The 17,524-nt window shown below is 41.5% G+C and overlaps 4 protein-coding genes across 5 annotated transcripts; 1 reads left to right on the plus strand and 3 right to left on the minus strand.

The window, feature by feature from the left end:
- Positions 1 to 96: 96 nt before the first annotated feature.
- On the plus strand, positions 97 to 3,311 carry slc35a1 (solute carrier family 35 member A1). Its single transcript, XM_047022031.1, has 8 exons — positions 97 to 342; positions 761 to 941; positions 1,127 to 1,286; positions 1,376 to 1,528; positions 1,798 to 1,864; positions 2,046 to 2,222; positions 2,367 to 2,501; positions 2,669 to 3,311. The coding sequence occupies exons 1-8, from the start codon at positions 327 to 329 to the stop codon at positions 2,800 to 2,802; spliced, it is 1,023 nt and encodes a 340-aa protein (XP_046877987.1). The 5' UTR covers positions 97 to 326; the 3' UTR covers positions 2,803 to 3,311.
- Positions 2,757 to 8,798, minus strand: rars2 (arginyl-tRNA synthetase 2, mitochondrial). The gene is made up of 20 exons (XM_047022029.1): positions 8,629 to 8,798; positions 8,463 to 8,536; positions 8,253 to 8,355; positions 7,778 to 7,861; positions 7,560 to 7,657; positions 7,420 to 7,475; positions 7,209 to 7,292; positions 7,023 to 7,099; positions 6,764 to 6,922; positions 6,481 to 6,587; positions 6,237 to 6,332; positions 6,052 to 6,112; positions 5,876 to 5,952; positions 5,655 to 5,779; positions 5,309 to 5,376; positions 5,101 to 5,210; positions 4,921 to 5,016; positions 4,737 to 4,811; positions 4,588 to 4,651; positions 2,757 to 4,460 (listed from the first exon to the last, which is right to left on the minus strand). The coding sequence occupies exons 1-20, from the start codon at positions 8,662 to 8,664 to the stop codon at positions 4,374 to 4,376; spliced, it is 1,737 nt and encodes a 578-aa protein (XP_046877985.1). The 5' UTR covers positions 8,665 to 8,798; the 3' UTR covers positions 2,757 to 4,373.
- A 527-nt stretch (positions 8,799 to 9,325) lies between these two features.
- On the minus strand, positions 9,326 to 12,088 carry akirin2 (akirin 2). The gene is made up of 5 exons (XM_047021433.1): positions 11,562 to 12,088; positions 10,817 to 10,960; positions 10,488 to 10,637; positions 10,333 to 10,404; positions 9,326 to 10,071 (listed from the first exon to the last, which is right to left on the minus strand). The coding sequence occupies exons 1-5, from the start codon at positions 11,737 to 11,739 to the stop codon at positions 10,061 to 10,063; spliced, it is 555 nt and encodes a 184-aa protein (XP_046877389.1). The 5' UTR covers positions 11,740 to 12,088; the 3' UTR covers positions 9,326 to 10,060.
- Positions 12,089 to 12,878: 790 nt separating this feature from the next.
- cnr1 (cannabinoid receptor 1) lies at positions 12,879 to 17,468 on the minus strand. Of its 2 annotated transcripts, none has more exons than XM_047022292.1 (2): positions 17,219 to 17,468; positions 12,879 to 16,290 (listed from the first exon to the last, which is right to left on the minus strand). In XM_047022292.1, exon 2 carries the CDS (start codon positions 16,240 to 16,242, stop codon positions 14,848 to 14,850), a length of 1,395 nt encoding a protein of 464 aa, XP_046878248.1. In that variant the 5' UTR covers positions 16,243 to 16,290; positions 17,219 to 17,468; the 3' UTR covers positions 12,879 to 14,847. The 2 variants fall into 2 exon arrangements, with proteins under 2 accessions (XP_046878248.1, XP_046878247.1); XM_047022291.1 differs by having other exon boundaries at positions 12,879 to 16,368.
- Between the last annotated feature and the right edge of the window lie 56 nt (positions 17,469 to 17,524).

Raw genomic sequence — 17,524 nt, forward strand, 5'->3', positions numbered from 1 at the left:
CAATGGTGTGGTGTGATGAGGCTGATACCGTAGCTGGAGAAAATTGACCGGGAGGGGGCAGAGCTGGTTTTGTGGAAGGAAAGCGCTTACACGCATGATTCGCAAAACGATATTCATGAAGGCGTTGCTAGCGGGTTGTCCTGCTCGCTGTGTGTTTGCTATTAGCTTGCTGGCTAGTTTGCTGAGCCCAGACGAGACATGGAGGCAACTCGTTCGGTATAACATACGAGACTGGGTGTCATATCCGTTATATATTGAACTTGAAACCAACCTTAGGTCAGCAGTTGAATTCAACAAACTCCTCAACCACTTTTAAGTGGTTCATCATGGGCATGGCTAACGGTAAGAATATTGGCAAACAAATGCTAGCCATCTTAGCTAACTTTAGCTGGCAACATCTGCACGAAATAGTCTGTGGTTTACATATATGGCTTGCTATAAATATTCGGTCTGACAACGTTAAGATAATGAACACTAGGTGAGTGAACAAAAGGCCCGCTAGAGAATTTACATGGGGTATGTCTTAGTCATATCAACCAGGGCCGTATTTACCATTGTAGTGGATCTGTCAATTGACCTGGTACTGACAACAGCAAATTCGTCTGGAAACATGGGCAGTTAGCTAATTTACCATGGGCTGGCTGGTTAATTAGTTTGCTACGTAAAGGTACCTAGTACTCATACCAAGTACCATGCCAAGTACTTAAATGAGCTAAATTGAGTTTTATGCCATTTTAAAATGCACGTCTTCTCTCCGCAGAGCCGGTGAGTGTGGCGTTCAAGCTCTACTGCCTGTCGGTAATGACACTGGTGGCAGCAACTTACACAGTTGCCTTAAGATACACAAGAACAATTTCATCAACAGAGATGTACTTTTCCACAACAGCAGTATGCATTACGGAAGTGATTAAATTGTTCCTGAGCCTAGGGATGTTGGCCAAGTGAGTGAAGCTTACTATCTTTTCACTTCGAAAATTGTAATTTCTCCTATGTGGGACTGGACAGATCCATTAATAGGACTTGTACGTTTCTGACAATATAGAGTGCTGTCTCCTAGCCAAGTATTGTCTGTGAAAGTCCTGTTTGGATTGTGTACCGTAGTCAAACTGTATTTCCCCCCTCACAGAGAGACTGGAACCTTGGGCAGGATGAAGACCTCACTGGTGGAGCATGTACTTCAAAGTCCCAGGGAGCTTCTGAAGCTGAGTGTTCCCTCTGTGGTGTATGCCATTCAGAATAACATGGCCTTCATTGCCCTGAGTAACCTAGATGCAGCTGTGTATCAGGTAACCCCCTTCTCCAGCACCGAACTCACTTATTTGTTCTCTGCCAGTGGCCCCGTTTCATATGGCTCATAATGTCCTCCTCCATGTAGGTGACGTATCAGCTGAAGATCCCATGCACAGCCCTGTGCACGGTGCTGATGTTGAATCGCTCCCTCAGCAGGCTGCAGTGGTTCTCTGTCTTCATGCTCTGTGGAGGCGTCACCTTGGTCCAGTGGAAGCCCGCCGAGGCTACCAAACTCCAGGTAGTGTGGGGGGTAGTGTATGGGAGTCAGATGGCTGAGCAGTGAGGCTAGTAGGGCAAGGCACTTCACCCTACTTGCCTTGGGGGGGAATGTGCTTGTACTTACTGTAAGTCGCTCTGGATAAGAGCGTCTGCTAAAATGACTAAATGTAAATGTAGTGTAGTAGTCTGAGATGAGTCGACCGGGAATGGACACTTGGTTGTTTACTAGTAGCTTGTGGATAGTGTGCAAGAGACAACTAAGACAGACTTGTGTTCTTAACTCCTCAGATCGAGCAAAACCCTTTCCTGGGGTTTATAGCAATCGCGGTTGCCGTAATCTGCTCTGGGTTTGCAGGTAATGAAAGAATGTATGCCATGTATCAGTGACCTATGCACTTTGTAAAGCTCTCTCTTGGAAGTCGCTTTGGATAAAAGCGTCTGCTAAATGAATACATGTAAATGTAATGTATATGAGCATGACTGGTTTTGTTTTATTTTAGACTTCCTTAAGAATGTGTTTTTCTTTGTGGTTAAAGGGGTGTATTTTGAGAAGGTCCTGAAGAGCTCTGACACGTCCCTCTGGGTGCGGAACATCCAAATGTACTTGTCGGGCATTGTGGTCACCCTAGCTGGCGTGTACCTGGCAGACGGAGCCCAGGTCATAGAGAAAGGCTTCTTCTTCGGCTATACTCCATGGGTGTGCTTCGTTGTCTGTGAGTCAAATTCCACACTTCAAACCATTTACACAATTCAGATGTATTTGTTTTCTACAACGCCTGTGTTTCCCTTAAATATTGTAGCTGTGACCTGTGTGGAAGTGCTGTGCGTTGATGCTGTTTTGTGATTGTTCCCAACAGTGCTGGCAAGTGTGGGTGGTCTGTACACGTCTGTGGTGGTGAAGTACACTGACAACATCATGAAGGGCTTCTCTGCTGCAGCTGCCATTGTCCTCTCCACTGTAGCCTCTGTCACCCTGTTTGGGCTGCAAATAAGTAAGTCAGTCAGACACATCAGACACTGGCCATCAATGCCTTTAATGCCTTCTTAATGGACCTTGTGGTCTTCAGTCTCCAGGAGTACTTGATTGCAGACAGATGTTATCAGTCAGGGTTGAGTGGCTTTCCTGACTAGTAGAATTTTCTTATTCTTTTTCTTGCAGCCGTTACTTTTGCCACTGGAGCCATGCTAGTATGTGTATCGATATACCTGTATGGACTTCCAAAGCAGGACACCTCCAGGATTCCAAAGGCGGACACGGATACGGAGTCCCGACAAAAATTGATAACTGTGTGAACGTAGAGCCTGGAGCTTATCAACACTGTAGCTGCTCATGACAGTCATTCCACAGGCCTCTGTCCAGTCAGGACGCTGCTTCCATGGATCATGACACATTTGGTTAATCATTATATCAGAGATGCTGGAGCATAATCAAGGGAATGGACTTTCAGCACACAGGTGATTTGTGTCTGCATTATCCTTGATGAATATGGAGCAGAGGCGCAAATTATAGTACAAGATCAGCAGTATTTCATTCCCCTCTTGCTTTTTACTGAGGGAATGCAGTTTTCTTATAAACCTTATGAACCACTGTGTTGGGCAGTGCTGAATCTTCTAGACGATATGCATGTTCTGTTAAACATGTTTGATAATGTCCTAGCGGCAACACAGTTCTGTGATTAGTATGTATGTTGTGTTTTTGTCTGTACATGACTAAACTGAATACACAAAAGGCGTTTATATAAGACTGTAAATGACACATACCCATGGAAAATGTGGTCTATTTATTTAACATGATCATGTTTGGTTCAAATAAGGCTCTTTACTAGGGATGGGCGAACGATGCCTTGTGAAGCTTTGGTGGTTTCTTCCGGATTGTGCCGGCCCAAAGAGCCGAACTATCGGCGCATTGAAATTGAACAGCGTCATCTAGCAGCCGCTAAAACTGGCTGAATGAGGCGTAGTGGTTGTCTCCGACGGTAGACTACCCTACGTTATTCAATATTTAATTAAGGCTACATGTGTTCATTTTGATCTGCTATTAGTTCTCACACATTAAAATGTTGTGATACATCCGTAGGCCTTTAGAATTGTCATTTTCTCACAGTAAAAGTTAAAGAACGTCGTACGAGGGTCCCTGCATTGAGGCGCGAACTCAGGATTCCAGATTCGCATGAACAATATGTTGGCGTACAATGCTTTAACCAACTACACCACCGAAGAAATCATTACTTTTTGTTGCGGGTGGACGGACTTTATACGATATGGTCTTTATATCAATTAAACTAGATAACACCGATTTTTTCTTAACATTTGTGATATGTAGGTCTATTGTGAACTGGGGGAACTTTATTTTTACAAATTATTATTACTGTTGACAATGTTGACGAATCATCAACATTTGTTTTCTGGGCACTGTATAGACCTACCTAGTCCTATCATGTTACGTTTCATTTCAATAAAATAACACAACACAAATGCACGGATTTATAATTATTACTATACGGATTTGGCTAAATAATAATGACTGATGGAAGAAACTCTAGCGATGCCTGGTGCTGCTTCTCTGACAATGTGAGATTTGTCTTTAACAAGAAGCGGTGGCTTCGTTCCTTCCATGGCTCTGGTTCAGAAGAGCGGCAAAACTTCGAACCAGTTCGTGAGGTTTGAAGCATTGAATGTCATCTGTCACGTGGTTTCGTAATTTAATACAAGCTCCAAAACACTTTCGAAACTGTGCGTATTGGTTTTGCGACACAAGCATTGATGCGTCAGTGCCATACGTCCCATCCCTACTCTTTACATGTATTTACATTACACAACAGAGACAACTTGCATACAGAGTTGTTTGTACACTTCAATGTTAGCTACATTTTCTTTACCGGTGTCATACCCAGGACCCTCATCCCGCTGGCCAGGACAGAGCAGATCCCGATAAACAGCCTCAACCTTGCCTGGAAAGGAAACATTTTAGCCATTTCCATGTTTGCAACATTTTACTGCTCTTCTGCAGCAATCAGTTCTACTTAGAGACAAATATTTGGGTTGTAAATATGTTCTGACCAAGGTGTGGCTTGTTACCTGGGCAACATTTTGAGTTCTTTCCCCCACCTGAAGCTCCCTGTGAGCAGAGCCGGCCAGGTGACTGAGGGAGGGAATGCGTATTTAATTCACAGCATCATTCAGACTAAGCCAGGGCTTTCAAAGAAACTTCACCGTCTAGTACTTACCATAGTGTCAGGAGAAAGTTGACAACATGTTTGGGCTGCAGATCCTGTGAAGCCTGGTATAGAACCTCGTCATAGCTGGAAGCACATACAAATCCTGTTACATTATGGGATCACACCAAACACGGCTTGAGCACACATACAGTGGTTGTGTGTGCTTATTAGGAAACACAATGTGCTTGTGTACCGAAGGAGGTGCTGGAACACTGCAATGCTCCTTGGCTCCAGTAGAAGTGACGGATCACAGGCACCTCCGGCCCCATCTCCATATCTCTGAATCAAACTGGAAAGACAATGGCTTTTTCCCCACCCTTTACATACAGTTTATAATGACAGCTGTTGGAGATGAGAGATTGTGATCACCCACCTGCAAAGGCGTGCATGAGTGTATTGAAGAAACACCCCTGTGTCACCGTGTGCTTGAAGCATCCTGTCCCAGTCAAACGTATAATCTGATGTCAGGGGTCCTTTAAAGTCCTGAGAAAACGGAATTATTGAACTATCATATGTTAGCTAATCATTAGCACATGAACAATCATGGATGGTGTATATAGGCTTCCCTGCAGTGTTGTTACCTGAACTATAAGAGCACTTATTCCAACTTTTTCAGCTGTATTCTCTGGATCGTCCAGTTGCTTGGTGGCTGTGGGCAACATTTGGAAGTTTTAATCTTCCACACACACACACCATTTCAAGGGTTGCTATACATCCCTATCACAAAACGAGTGTTTCCCAACCCTGGTTCTCGGGACCCCCTGCCCTGCACGTTTTAGATGTTTCCCTGCTCCAGCACACCTGATTCAAATGAATGGGCCGTTGAATCAAGTGTGTTGGAGCAGGGAAACGTCTAGAACATGCTGGGCAGGTGAACCCCTAGGACCAGGGTTGGGAAAAGCTGCTGTAAACATGTGATGTTCTCACTCTTGGACAGGCTCATGTTCTTCAGCATCCTGCTCCGGGCCTCATCCAGCACATCCTCCAGGAACACGACTTCTCCACGCCTCGTTTTCATCCCCTGTATCAGGCCGAACCCCACGTGGCGACACCTGCCCCCGCCAGGGAAAAAGACATCCTGTGTGAGGCTTACAGTTTTCAATAAAGATGTCTGTAAGAGGTTACAGGTTATGTGTGGAATTCTGTACCTCTCAGCCCATGGGTGCCCCATAGTCGATAGGATCTGGAACAGTTGCTGGAAATGTGTTTCTTGACTTTTGTCTGTCTTGAAAGATATCAGTGTTCCAGGTGAACATGCATGTCCAATTCGTATTCGGTATTTTTTTTTTTTAAGGTTTGAGCAGATCAATTGTATCATCCTTACCACATATATCATCTCATCAAAGTGATAATTTTCTTTTCGATTTATGGCTGCAGCAATATCTCTAAAAGTGAAGAACATAAGGGGTAATTAAAGGACAAGCTTTCCAATGAATCTCATAATATTTCAAACAATGATTTTCCATTAATACCAGCTGAGCAGAACTATAGTCGGCAGGCATTGCTGACCTGGTGATATAGAGAGAAGTCCCATCACTGCGAAGGACGGTAGCATATCTGGACATGTCTCCAGATGGGGAGAGATCCACCACATTCGTACCTCTCCTATCGGTAGGAGAAAGAAACACCAGGACACAGGTCCTATCACACAGCCCTTAATCAAACACACAGAGATACTGGTTTGATCTCCCTGCTATTGACCTAGGTCTATGTACACTATGTTTATGCTGATAATGCTGTCTTTATGACATACTCAGTAGTTTTCAAAAGGCCTTGGGTCTGGAGCTGCTGCACTACCTCCCGGGCTTGTTCCTGATGAAAAGACTCCCCAGAGTAGACGTCAAACTGGACCCCAAGACGCTGTTGGCCAAGTCATCACACCCAACATTTACATTCATCTAACATCTGTTTGTTTTACAAACCAGGGTGCGCTTCAGTTACCAGCACTGTTAACATATAAACGTTTAACAATGTCTGTTAGCGCTAACAGAAACTTGTATCCAGGGCTTGTTGGTGACCAATCAGTGACTCAGTACCTTGTACACCTTCTGGTACTCCTCCACTGTGATCTCTCTGAACTGTTGCCATAGTGACAAGGCCGGGTGCTCATGTTTTTCCAGCTGCCTGAAAAATGTTCTGGCAGCCTGGGATATGTCATCACAGGTCTCCGCTTCTCTGTTCACCTGAACATAGACCTGGAGCCAACACAACTTGTCTTTAAGAGGAGCAAGCAAACCAGGAGTTTACACTAATCTTCATGAACAATACTTGATAAAAAAGTGGATATAAACTTACGTCAAAAAGGTGCTGTAAGGGATTCTTTTTCAATTGTTCCTGACAACCAAAACGCTGATATCCAACACCTAGCATTCCTGAAATCCAAGGGTAAGAATGATTCCTGAAACCCAGGAACTCAACAGACTCAAATTGACAGAATCAGAATCTTGAAGATGGAGGGTTACTCATTTTTTCATGACTCACCAAACTGCATGCCCCAGTCTCCTAGGTAGTTCACTCTTATGACATCATTTCCCAATGATGCTTTTAGATTGGCAATAAAGTTACCTAAAAAAAAAGACAAAATGACAGTCACGAAATGTAAAATTCCTAAACCTCTGCCTGTATCTTTTCTGCCCCCTGGTGACTTGTGTGACTGGTGAAAATAATAATTCAATGTTATTATAAATCTCACCAATCATTGTAGAACGCAGATGCCCCGCATGAAACTTTTTTGCTATATTTGGAGAACTGCACAAATGTAGGAGGTTAATGTGACACAGCTTTCAGAAATACAAATCTAGATTTTTAAATTCTACATTTTTAAGACCTTACCTAAATTCCACCAAAGTTGTTCCTTTTTCAAGGCTAGCAAAAAGTTCACTTTTTGCACCAAACCTAAAATCTCTCTCTCCCAACTGCTGCAATATTTTCTGTGGGTAATTTTTTTTTAAGGAATTAAATTTCACATTTTACAAATGCAAGTAGATAACACAAACTACAACAGAGAGACAAACTACTGGTGTTAATGTTAAATTAAAAGATTTGTTCACCTCTACCAGGACTTTCCGGCTGAGTTTAAAGTTGATAACTCCACGTCCAGCAGATATCTCTTCCACCACACTGTCTTGCTCCAACTAATGGAAAACACATTGTGCTTGGAAATATGTCAAAGAAATTGAGGCAAGCACACTCAACAATATAACATAAAAATTAATTATGACTGCAGGTGCTCAATGATAACATGACCCGCCTACCAGAGATGGGAAGTAACAAAGTACAAATACTTAGTTACTGTACTTAAGTAGATCTTTCTGGTATCAGTACTTCACTATTTTTCTGACAACCTTTTCCTAAAACACTCAAACAGGTAGTAGTAATGACTTCTTTTTACGTCAGAGCCTAAACTTCTTTATTATAACTTGGGTGAAAAAGTGTAGCCAGTACTTTTACCAGAGTTTTAACATGAGTATCTGTAATTTAACTTGAGTGAAGTATGTGTGTACTTTTGCAATCTCTGCCACCCACCTCTTTGGCCAGGGCCTCTGTCTGTGACTGGATGTCTCCTTTGGGTGAGATGACTCCATTTTTTATTAAGGTGCTCACCGAGAGCCTGAAATCTGGAGACAAACTGAGGACCGGTTCAAGTACCAAATTAAAACCAACACAGACAATGCAGCCAACAGAATGTGTGACAATGGTGCAGCAAGATAAACACAGAAGACACACACACTTAACTGTTTCTTTGAGACTGGAACTGCAGAGAGAGCTCCTATGAATACTTCTTCGGACTGTCCCAAAATCCTTGACAGCTAAAGTGTAAAAAATTAAACACCCTTTTAGCTTTTCATGTCATGAAAATTCGTATCACTACCCACCACGACGAGACAGAAAAACATTTTACCTTCGATGCAATACTCCTTCTAAAGAAAGACGCCATACGCTCACATCGACATCAAAGTTGCATGATAATAAGCTCTATTATTGGATTATACAATGATGTTTAATACATTCAGTCACGCTGGCTGTTGATGACATTCAGCACACTTCCTTCTTGATTGACCTATGAACTCTTACGTATCATCCAATTGAATTACAAGGTGCCGAATACGTCATGTGCGGTTTATGTTTTTTATTTTATGCAAGTTAACATAGCATGAGAAAGGTTTATAGTCTAAACTGCATGATTTACACATTGATTCAAATACTGACAGTATTTAATTATCAGTAAGAGAATATTTATGTGCAGGTTATCTCGATACTACCCAACGTCGCCGCGCGGCGTCATCAGTTTTTACTTGTGATCGTGTTGTTCATTGCAACGCTTCAGACAAGTAGCGTTTTTTGAGTGCCTGGTGTTCTTACGTCTTAAGCTTACCTTAAGTTGCCGTGAACGACTCATCACTTTCTGTGATGGTTTACTACACACTGAGCCACAAATGTAACTCATACCGCCCTCTTTCCATTTTAAGGACGCCATTTGCAGTGTTAATATTGTAGTCCTTCACTTATATAGTTTATTCAAACAAATGTTTACAATACATTGAGATGTTTCTATTCATTGGCATAAAGGCACGTTTAACAAATAATGAAACTTGACCTTTGAATTGAAACTTTTATTTGTTTTCTTTTCCCAACCAATGCCCCATTAACTACATAGTCGATAAAATAAACAGAATAAACATGAGCAAAACATTAAGAATAATTCAATTGCGATTAAAAGGTAATTAAAACTGGAGACATGTCAAACCCAAAATACACAATGTACACAAGGCATTTACCAGTGCAACCCACACATTGCTGACAAGAGCCATGGTGTCCTATTCCTGGAAACCAGTCCAGAGGCTTCCTGTGTGTCATTGTATCATCCACTCTTATCGAGTGATCCTTCCCTTCTTACAGACAATCTTAGAGATACAGGTTCATTTGTAGAGATTATATCAACCCTGCAGCAGAGCAATATATTACTGGGAAAACTTTAAAATGTATGGTGGCAAAGATGGAAATGGCTAGTCACTTTGTAAGTGGCATCATGAAGAAGCCAAATAAATATCACAACAGAAATGAAAAACACAGGAGGCCACTGGTAAAGTAGTAGGTTGCAGAGGTCCATATAGGTACAGATGCCAGGAATCCCTCCAAACACCCGTTGAAAGGAGAACATGGTTGCCACTGGCAGAAGCTTGAGGCAACTTGTGCCCCCAAACAGGAGATATGGCACAGCTACAAGTCCAATAGACCCACTGGTCTGGAGACAAGGTTTTACAAGAATCAGATGGGGGGAGCTTGCAGCAGTAAAATGGGAAACAGGTATTCCACAAAGAATCAAGTCTGGCTCAGGAAACATCTGTGGGAGAAGAGAGAAAAATGACAAGAATTAAAAAGGCAGTGTAGGTAATGTTGAGAAGCACTATAATATATGCTAAGTGCTAAGTTCCCAATACGTACATACCCAGCCTTTAGCTATGAAATGGTGCAACAAAATGAGTTCTAAGGGATGTGGCCATTACATTGACAAGTGATTAGAGAGTTAGAACTCTAATGATCACAGAGGGCGGATTGCACATTTCAGAGGAAGACAAGATGTCTACTAACAGTTAACACTTACAGCTAGCAGGTTGTTCTCCAAATCGACGCATGAGCTGGTCATGAGTGAACTTGACAAAGGCATCATATTGCTCTGTAGGAAAACCAAAATAGGAAATTAGATACAGGAAATGTATTGGGTCTTGACAAAAGGATTCAATTTGAGACTTAACTCACCAGCAAGTTTGGTCGTCAAAATGTCATCATATTCTTCCCTTATTTTCTCCTCGCGCTCTTTCAGTAAGCGTTCACAGATCATCCCTACCTGCCTCAGGGTGAACAAGGGCTGCTCTTTCCTGGTTGGAGAAGAAGCACCTGAAGAAGTACCTGCATGAACAACAAGAGTCACTCAACAAGAACACCTCAACAGCATCATCATAGGTTGACAGAATCCTAAACAAGAAAAACAGCACATGGAAACCATGCTTTGTAAGGTGTTAACCTATTTGCTTTTCGCAACAACTGACATGTCTTGGCATTGTGCTGTGCCTGGAATGCCAGTGTACCTGGCAGAGTGGATCCACTCAGAAGAGAGTTATGAGGCAGAGAGTCCAGTGGACAGCACCCCTCTGTCTGCTGAGAGTTGCTCTCCAGGTGTCTTCGCTTCTGCATTCGCTTGTATTCTTGCTTGATGTTGTGAAGAATTTGCTCTGAAAATTTGAGAAATAAATGAGATGTAAATAGATAATTCCCTCTAACAACGACTGACAAATAAACGTCTGACAGTGTCAAACACAGGACAATGAACCTAACCTGTGAAACTGTTAGAATACAAACATTCCCCTTATTCAAAAACAGAACCGATGCCATTTTGGAACAACTCTTCAATATCTCCAAGGTGCAAATTGTTTTTCAAGGACTACTTCAGCGTAACCGAAGCAGGCTCCCTGCTGCTGGCTGAAGCAGCAAACCCACCAACCCCACCCGACTGTTCCTCTTCAGTCATTTGAGACATCTACAGGGAGTGCCATTCCAGTGCAAGTTAGTCGCTTGAGTCCCATCTAACGTTCAATCATTAGACACATTATACAGCCTGCTATCTATTAGGTTTAGGCGTCTGTTTATATACCAACTTTACTTTGCCACAAGGGTTATTATATTCTCTTGAGTAAGCTACGTAGATGTAATGAAACAATATTAACTACTGTCATGACGTGAGACAATGCTGATTGTAACAAAATGCAACGCCACCAACGCTTAGGACACAAAGCAACGTTGCTAGATGATCGAACAAAATGTTATATTACTTACCGGCTGTAAGTCTAGATGATATTTCTCCAAATGGTGAAGGTTCCATACGCAGATATTTTTGTGGTGATGAAGTGGAGGCAGTTGTAGACATCGGGGCGCATCGCCTTCTTTTAGGGGACGCCGGATTCATCAATGGATCGAAATCCATAGTCCTTTTTAAAGTAGCCCCACAAGCCATTCCTATAATAACCGAATATCGGTCTGAAAATTAGATAAAGATGTAGCTAGTTCTTAGTACAACCAGAACTGTCCCTTTGATCGGGGCCCTCCACTGGCTTTCTTTTCACTGACTATTCTCACGGGAAGATTTTGGTCGGTAATAAATGGCTTTGTTCTTTGCCTCTTGTGACTTCTTATCATTCAAAATAACGACGATACGAACAATAAATGTTCACTGGTCTTCTCTGAACGGGTCCGGACGTTTTAAATATCTCACAAAATCAGATGATAACGGATTTCACACTGGTACACACCGTCGGCGTCGTCAACACTTCTTTATTCTTTCTATATGGAAACCAACATGGCGTCAAAACAACGCAAATCTACTGTCAGGAGCCAGTGAGCATGCGCAAAATTATTGATCCCGACGGTACTTGTAGTCTCTTTTGGTGGTTGTTTCCGTTCGCTTTTAGCAAAGGTTGTCTGTTTTGCACTACAATCCCCAGACAAACAAAAACAATTTTAAACACCCTCTCAATTTAAATGTCCCACGTTTGAAAATAATTACAGGAATTTGAAAAAAGCCATTTGGTTTCAGCCAGGTGGGAAACAAAAACTGCATTTGAAGTATATTAGGCCGTATTCTACCTAGGGTATGATAGGCCTATGCCATGTGTTTTAACAGGAAGCGACTTCTTACCGGTCTTGTTCGCTTTTATTAAGTTTGTAGGCTACATTTGTTGCACATTATTTAAAACCAGATTGCCGATAATGATGATTCTTTGTTCATCTTCAAATCGGACTAGATTACTTGTTATATAATATGCAGCGTGTTGAATTTACACCACAATAATAAGTAGCTTAATAAAATGACAAGTGCATCAACTGAATTCTTGAAGACTACATTAGATAGTTTCAGTTGGTCCCAAAAAATGTATGCTTGTGAATTAGTCGGACCACCACTACTCATATAATCCTTCAGGGGAGACATTGTTTTGTCTTACTTTTGAAGGTGCGCGGGGTGTCCAAGTTTGTCCCTGTTTAGGATATTTAGATTGCAAGTGTAAATGTAAGTCATATATGTCACAGTTGCTTGCTTTTAGTTGTGGCTTATGCAGTATTATTTACCAGTCATTAAATCCACAACATGAACCAGCTTTGACTTTATTAAAAGCTTGGGAACAGTACATTGCGATACCAAAAACACGTTTCATTTCATGTTTTTTTTTCACAAACTTATCAGAGGCCACCACAGTACAGAAGCCACTTGACAGATGATTTGATCTTCAACACTCAACACTACAAAAGGCAGCAAAGCGCACTGGTTAACAGCTGTCTGAATAGTTTTAACACCGATAAATGTCTATAACAATTGTGCTAACTGAGTGATCTTTCTTTAATAAAAGTCCTATATAATGTAATTGAAATTGACATTTTCATCAACATTTTTAAGAGGATAAGGTTTCCATACAATCCATACACAATATAAGATCCATCGCATCAGTCAGAATGTCCATTCCACCTTCCATTCTAAACAGGTTTATCATTAGAACAGAAACTATAGTTATAATGTTCACCTGCCCCTCTGTATCCCATATTCTCAAATGGGAAAGAAAATTACTGTAATACTTTAACATTGAAATAAAATGTGAAGATTGAAAATGTTTTTATTAAGTCACAAGGTATCACAAATATACTGAATTCAATCAAATCCACTTCATGATGAATGCAAATTGAAACTGTCACACATTTATAACAGTTCTAGTGTGGCCAGCACACCGCAGTGTTAAACGTACAGCTCTAAAGAACAGTGTTCAAGTGGTGGCCTGTTATATTGGCACTGAAAAAGAACTATTTAGGTTTGAAGTAGGTACAAAACCATTTTTTAACACTGTACAATTGTTTGGTAGACATACATTTTTTCCGTCAAAGACATATCACTGTATTCAACACACTGCAAGAAACAAGATAAATTAGAGAGATGCAGTGAGTAAGATCTCTTTGTGCTCTACCAGTTCTGTAGAGAAGGATTGAGACTTTGGCTCAATTAACATATTATTCACAGTAACCATAATGTAATTTCAGCATTTTAAATTCAGAATAGCAATGGTTCTGTCAAGTTAATATGGATAAAGTTCCCATTTAGATTTCTGTGATTCTCTTAACTTTCAAAACCACTTTTTATGCAATTTCTGTACTGTGCCAAAAAAAATCAAGGTACAACAATCTTTCATTCAATGCATCCATCTATACAAGTCTCAAAGTAAACCACAAAAGTATTTTATTGTCATTTTTATGTTCAATGAATCTTTACACAACACATTTCATATATATAGCCTGGAAAAAAAAATCTATATTTTTTCTGGTACATATACTGATATCTAGATCAGCGATTCTCAAAGTTTTTTTTTGTGCCAGGTTTGAAGTTAGTATCTAGGTGCTTTTGTTTTGACCTGGCCATGGCTCAATTCCATGTTTACCTCTTTGGCCCTGACAAGTACAACAACTACTCTGTATCCGTTTCTTAACAGACTGGCACCAGTCTATGGACTTGGTTAGAGAAACACTGATTATGACAACATAAACTGTGACTATTCAAAAACTTCTGTAGCCCCTTATCCCATGGATGGATATATTGTTTCAGAACCTGAATTCACAGTACAAAAATAAAATAATTCTTCATAAATTCACCATTAATATCTACAGGTTGTAGATAGTAGGCTTTGATAGTTAGTTCTAACACATTAGTTGCAACACATTAAGGTCCTGTTTCCCAGACCCAGACTAGCTAAATTTTTCTTTATTGGAGATCCTTCATTGTAAGGAAAATAAATTACACTTAGCGCTCAATCTGTGTCTGAGAAATTGACGTTTTGAGTCATCAATTCTTTATCATAGAATCAAACAATTTGGCACTTCGGCACTGGAACACAATGTACTGGCACACTTCATAATCATAAAATTATGTATAAATGAAAATCAGATCAAATTCAATATCTTGACAGTGAATGTTTCTCTGGTTAAAGCTCTTGTTATCATTATCGATAACAAGAGCTTGATAATGCCATGATTGTGTGACAACAATTGACAATTAGTTTGAACAATATATTACTGTGGCCATGACCAATTAGACAGCTTCTGCAGAAGTCTCTGTTGACACAGACATTGTCACTTTGGCTATTTTCACAGTGGTCTTCACACAGCTTTCTGCGGCTCTATTGGCTGCGATGTGTGCATTCCGGTTCTGGCAGTCAGACTCCAGGCTATTGTCCAGTTGGGTACTGCCACTGCATGCCTGGCAGGAACTGAGGAAGGCATGCCTGAGGTCCTTGCTCCTCAGGGCATAAATTATTGGGTTGACGGTAGAGTTGAGCAGGCAGAGCATGCTGCAGAAGGCAAATACAGTCTTGATGTCGTCGTCCATGCTCCAGAAGAGGTCATAAACCATGATAGCCAGCACGGGCCCCCAGCAGATGACCAGCACTACCAGGATGAGCACCAGTGTCTTGGCCAGGCGGATGTCCATACGGGCCTGCTCAGGCCGCGCGGTCTGCACCTTGGTCCCGTCCGCTGAGTAAACCACCAGGCTCTTCTGGGAAGTACGACTTAGCATGCGTACGGCATGGTGGTGAGCCTTCCACAGGATATACATGTAGGCGTAGATGATGAACATGACCAGCACGCTCGTCACCCCGATCCAGAACATCAGGTACTTCTTATCGATCAGTGGGAAGAGATCTGAGCAGACCGAGTTGAGCTGCTTACAGTTCCATCCCAGTAGAGGGAGCACTGCGATAACGATGGATATAGTCCACATCACGCAGAAGGCAATGACTGCCTTGGTCCGTGTTACGATGCGCCTGTAGGCCAGGGGCCTGTGGATGGAGATGTAGCGGTCGATCGCGGTCAGAAACAGACTGCCTACAGAGGCTGTGAAGGAGGCGATGACCCCTCCCAGCTTGAAGAGAAAAACATTGGGACTGTCCTTCCTATGGAACACATGAAAGTCCAGGAAGCTGTAGACGAAGATGACGCTGCCCAGCAGGTCGGCCACGGCCAGGCTGCCTATGAAGTGGTAGGAAGGCCGGCAGCGCAACGTGCGAGACTGCAGGATAACACACAGCACCACCAGGTTCTCCAACACTGTGAAGGTGCCCAGAGTTAGGGACATCATGGCCACGGCCAGTTGCTGGCTGGGGGTCAGGATCATGAAACACTCCATGTCCATGAAGTTCTCCCCACACTGAATGCCACCACCCTCACTCCTGTTACCAAACAAGTCTGTGGCGTTGGTGGGGAAGAACGGAAGGCCTCTGATGAGTTCCTCATCTGCAGGCACTTTGTCTGGGAAGGAATTACTGCGAAACGCCGAGAGAGGCTTCTGCAGCGTGATCCCACTCTTAGTGAAATCAGCATCGATGATGGGATCGTCGTAGCTGGCGTCATTGGAGCCCAAGAACTGGAGCCCTGAGGTGATTGTCCGGAAGGTGGTGTCTGCCACACCGTCCAACACAGACTTCATGGCTGCGCAGAAGATGAACACTGTGTTCTAAGATGGGACCTGGTCCTCCTACAAAATGGTAACAGAAATGTTTGTGGGTGGTTTTGAAGCCATGGCGTTGAATGAGTAAGGACCCAGAGGAAGCGTCTGTTTCAAAGCAAGCAAACAATTGAGATGAGATGAAAATGAGACATGTTTACATGATGCAATAATGATGCAATAAACATAAATAAATATGAAAACTAAAATAGTAAATTGTATAATTTTATAAACAAATGTCTCTGTTTATGAAATGCTTAGGTAGTTATCTTTTACCCGATGGGCAGTTTTTTCCCTGTTATTATAGCTATGTGCCACAGGATGGGGTTGTGTGGCAGAATAACCTCACTAATCATGATAGCCATGGCACTAATAAAGATGACACAAACATATATAAAATTGTAATGTAAAGTAATATTTTTATGCATTTTTTTTTTTGATACCAAAATGTCAAAGAACGGGTAGTAGAAAGCGAAGCAGCCTAGAATTGAACATCATTCTGCTAAAATAAATGTTCCCTTCAATTGTTTTGAAACAATTGACTACGTTCATTGTTTAACCGTTTTTTTTTTAAATAGATGACAATTTTATAATAATGATGCCGATAATGCTATTTTTTGACATTACCTGTTGTTTTAATTGACCATTAACTCATCAATAATCTTTATGTGACAATAGGAAATATTTATAATAAAGGGAAGTTTTTTGTCAGTTTGACAAGGCTGGCTGCTGCGTCGCCAAAAAATGAACAGTAAATGATGTGTCATTAAAAAGTAATACAATGTGACTAAATGGAAGAATTCAAAATAGTAATCACAATTCATGCAAAATATAAATTTTGTCAGGTTTAATACATGAAGAGTTCCAGTCAAGTGATATGAGCATGCAATCAGTGGTATATAAGCATCCATATAGTCCACATAAACTGCTCAAACCCAAATAATAAGATAGAATTTACCTTCATATTATTCGACCAGGTTCGGAGAATCAATTGTATCCCAACAAAAATCCAATCTGAGAGCGCACACCTGAATACAACAATCTCAAAAAAGGTGAAACCAACAAACACACTTCATAAAGTGTTTAGAGTTTCTAAAATAATTGTATTGTGTCTTTTACTGATAGTATGTTATATACGTTTCAGCTCTTTCAGTTCTTTGTTTCTTGACCCCTCTTGATGCGCACCTCCTCATATCAGGCTGCTGGCGTTGTCTGAGGGTCTCTCTGAATGTGTATTCTTATGAAGCATCGCTTTTGCGCGCTC

This window comes from Hypomesus transpacificus, chromosome 6 (genome assembly GCF_021917145.1).
Source record: "Hypomesus transpacificus isolate Combined female chromosome 6, fHypTra1, whole genome shotgun sequence".
Classification (NCBI taxonomy): Eukaryota; Metazoa; Chordata; class Actinopteri; order Osmeriformes; family Osmeridae; genus Hypomesus; species Hypomesus transpacificus.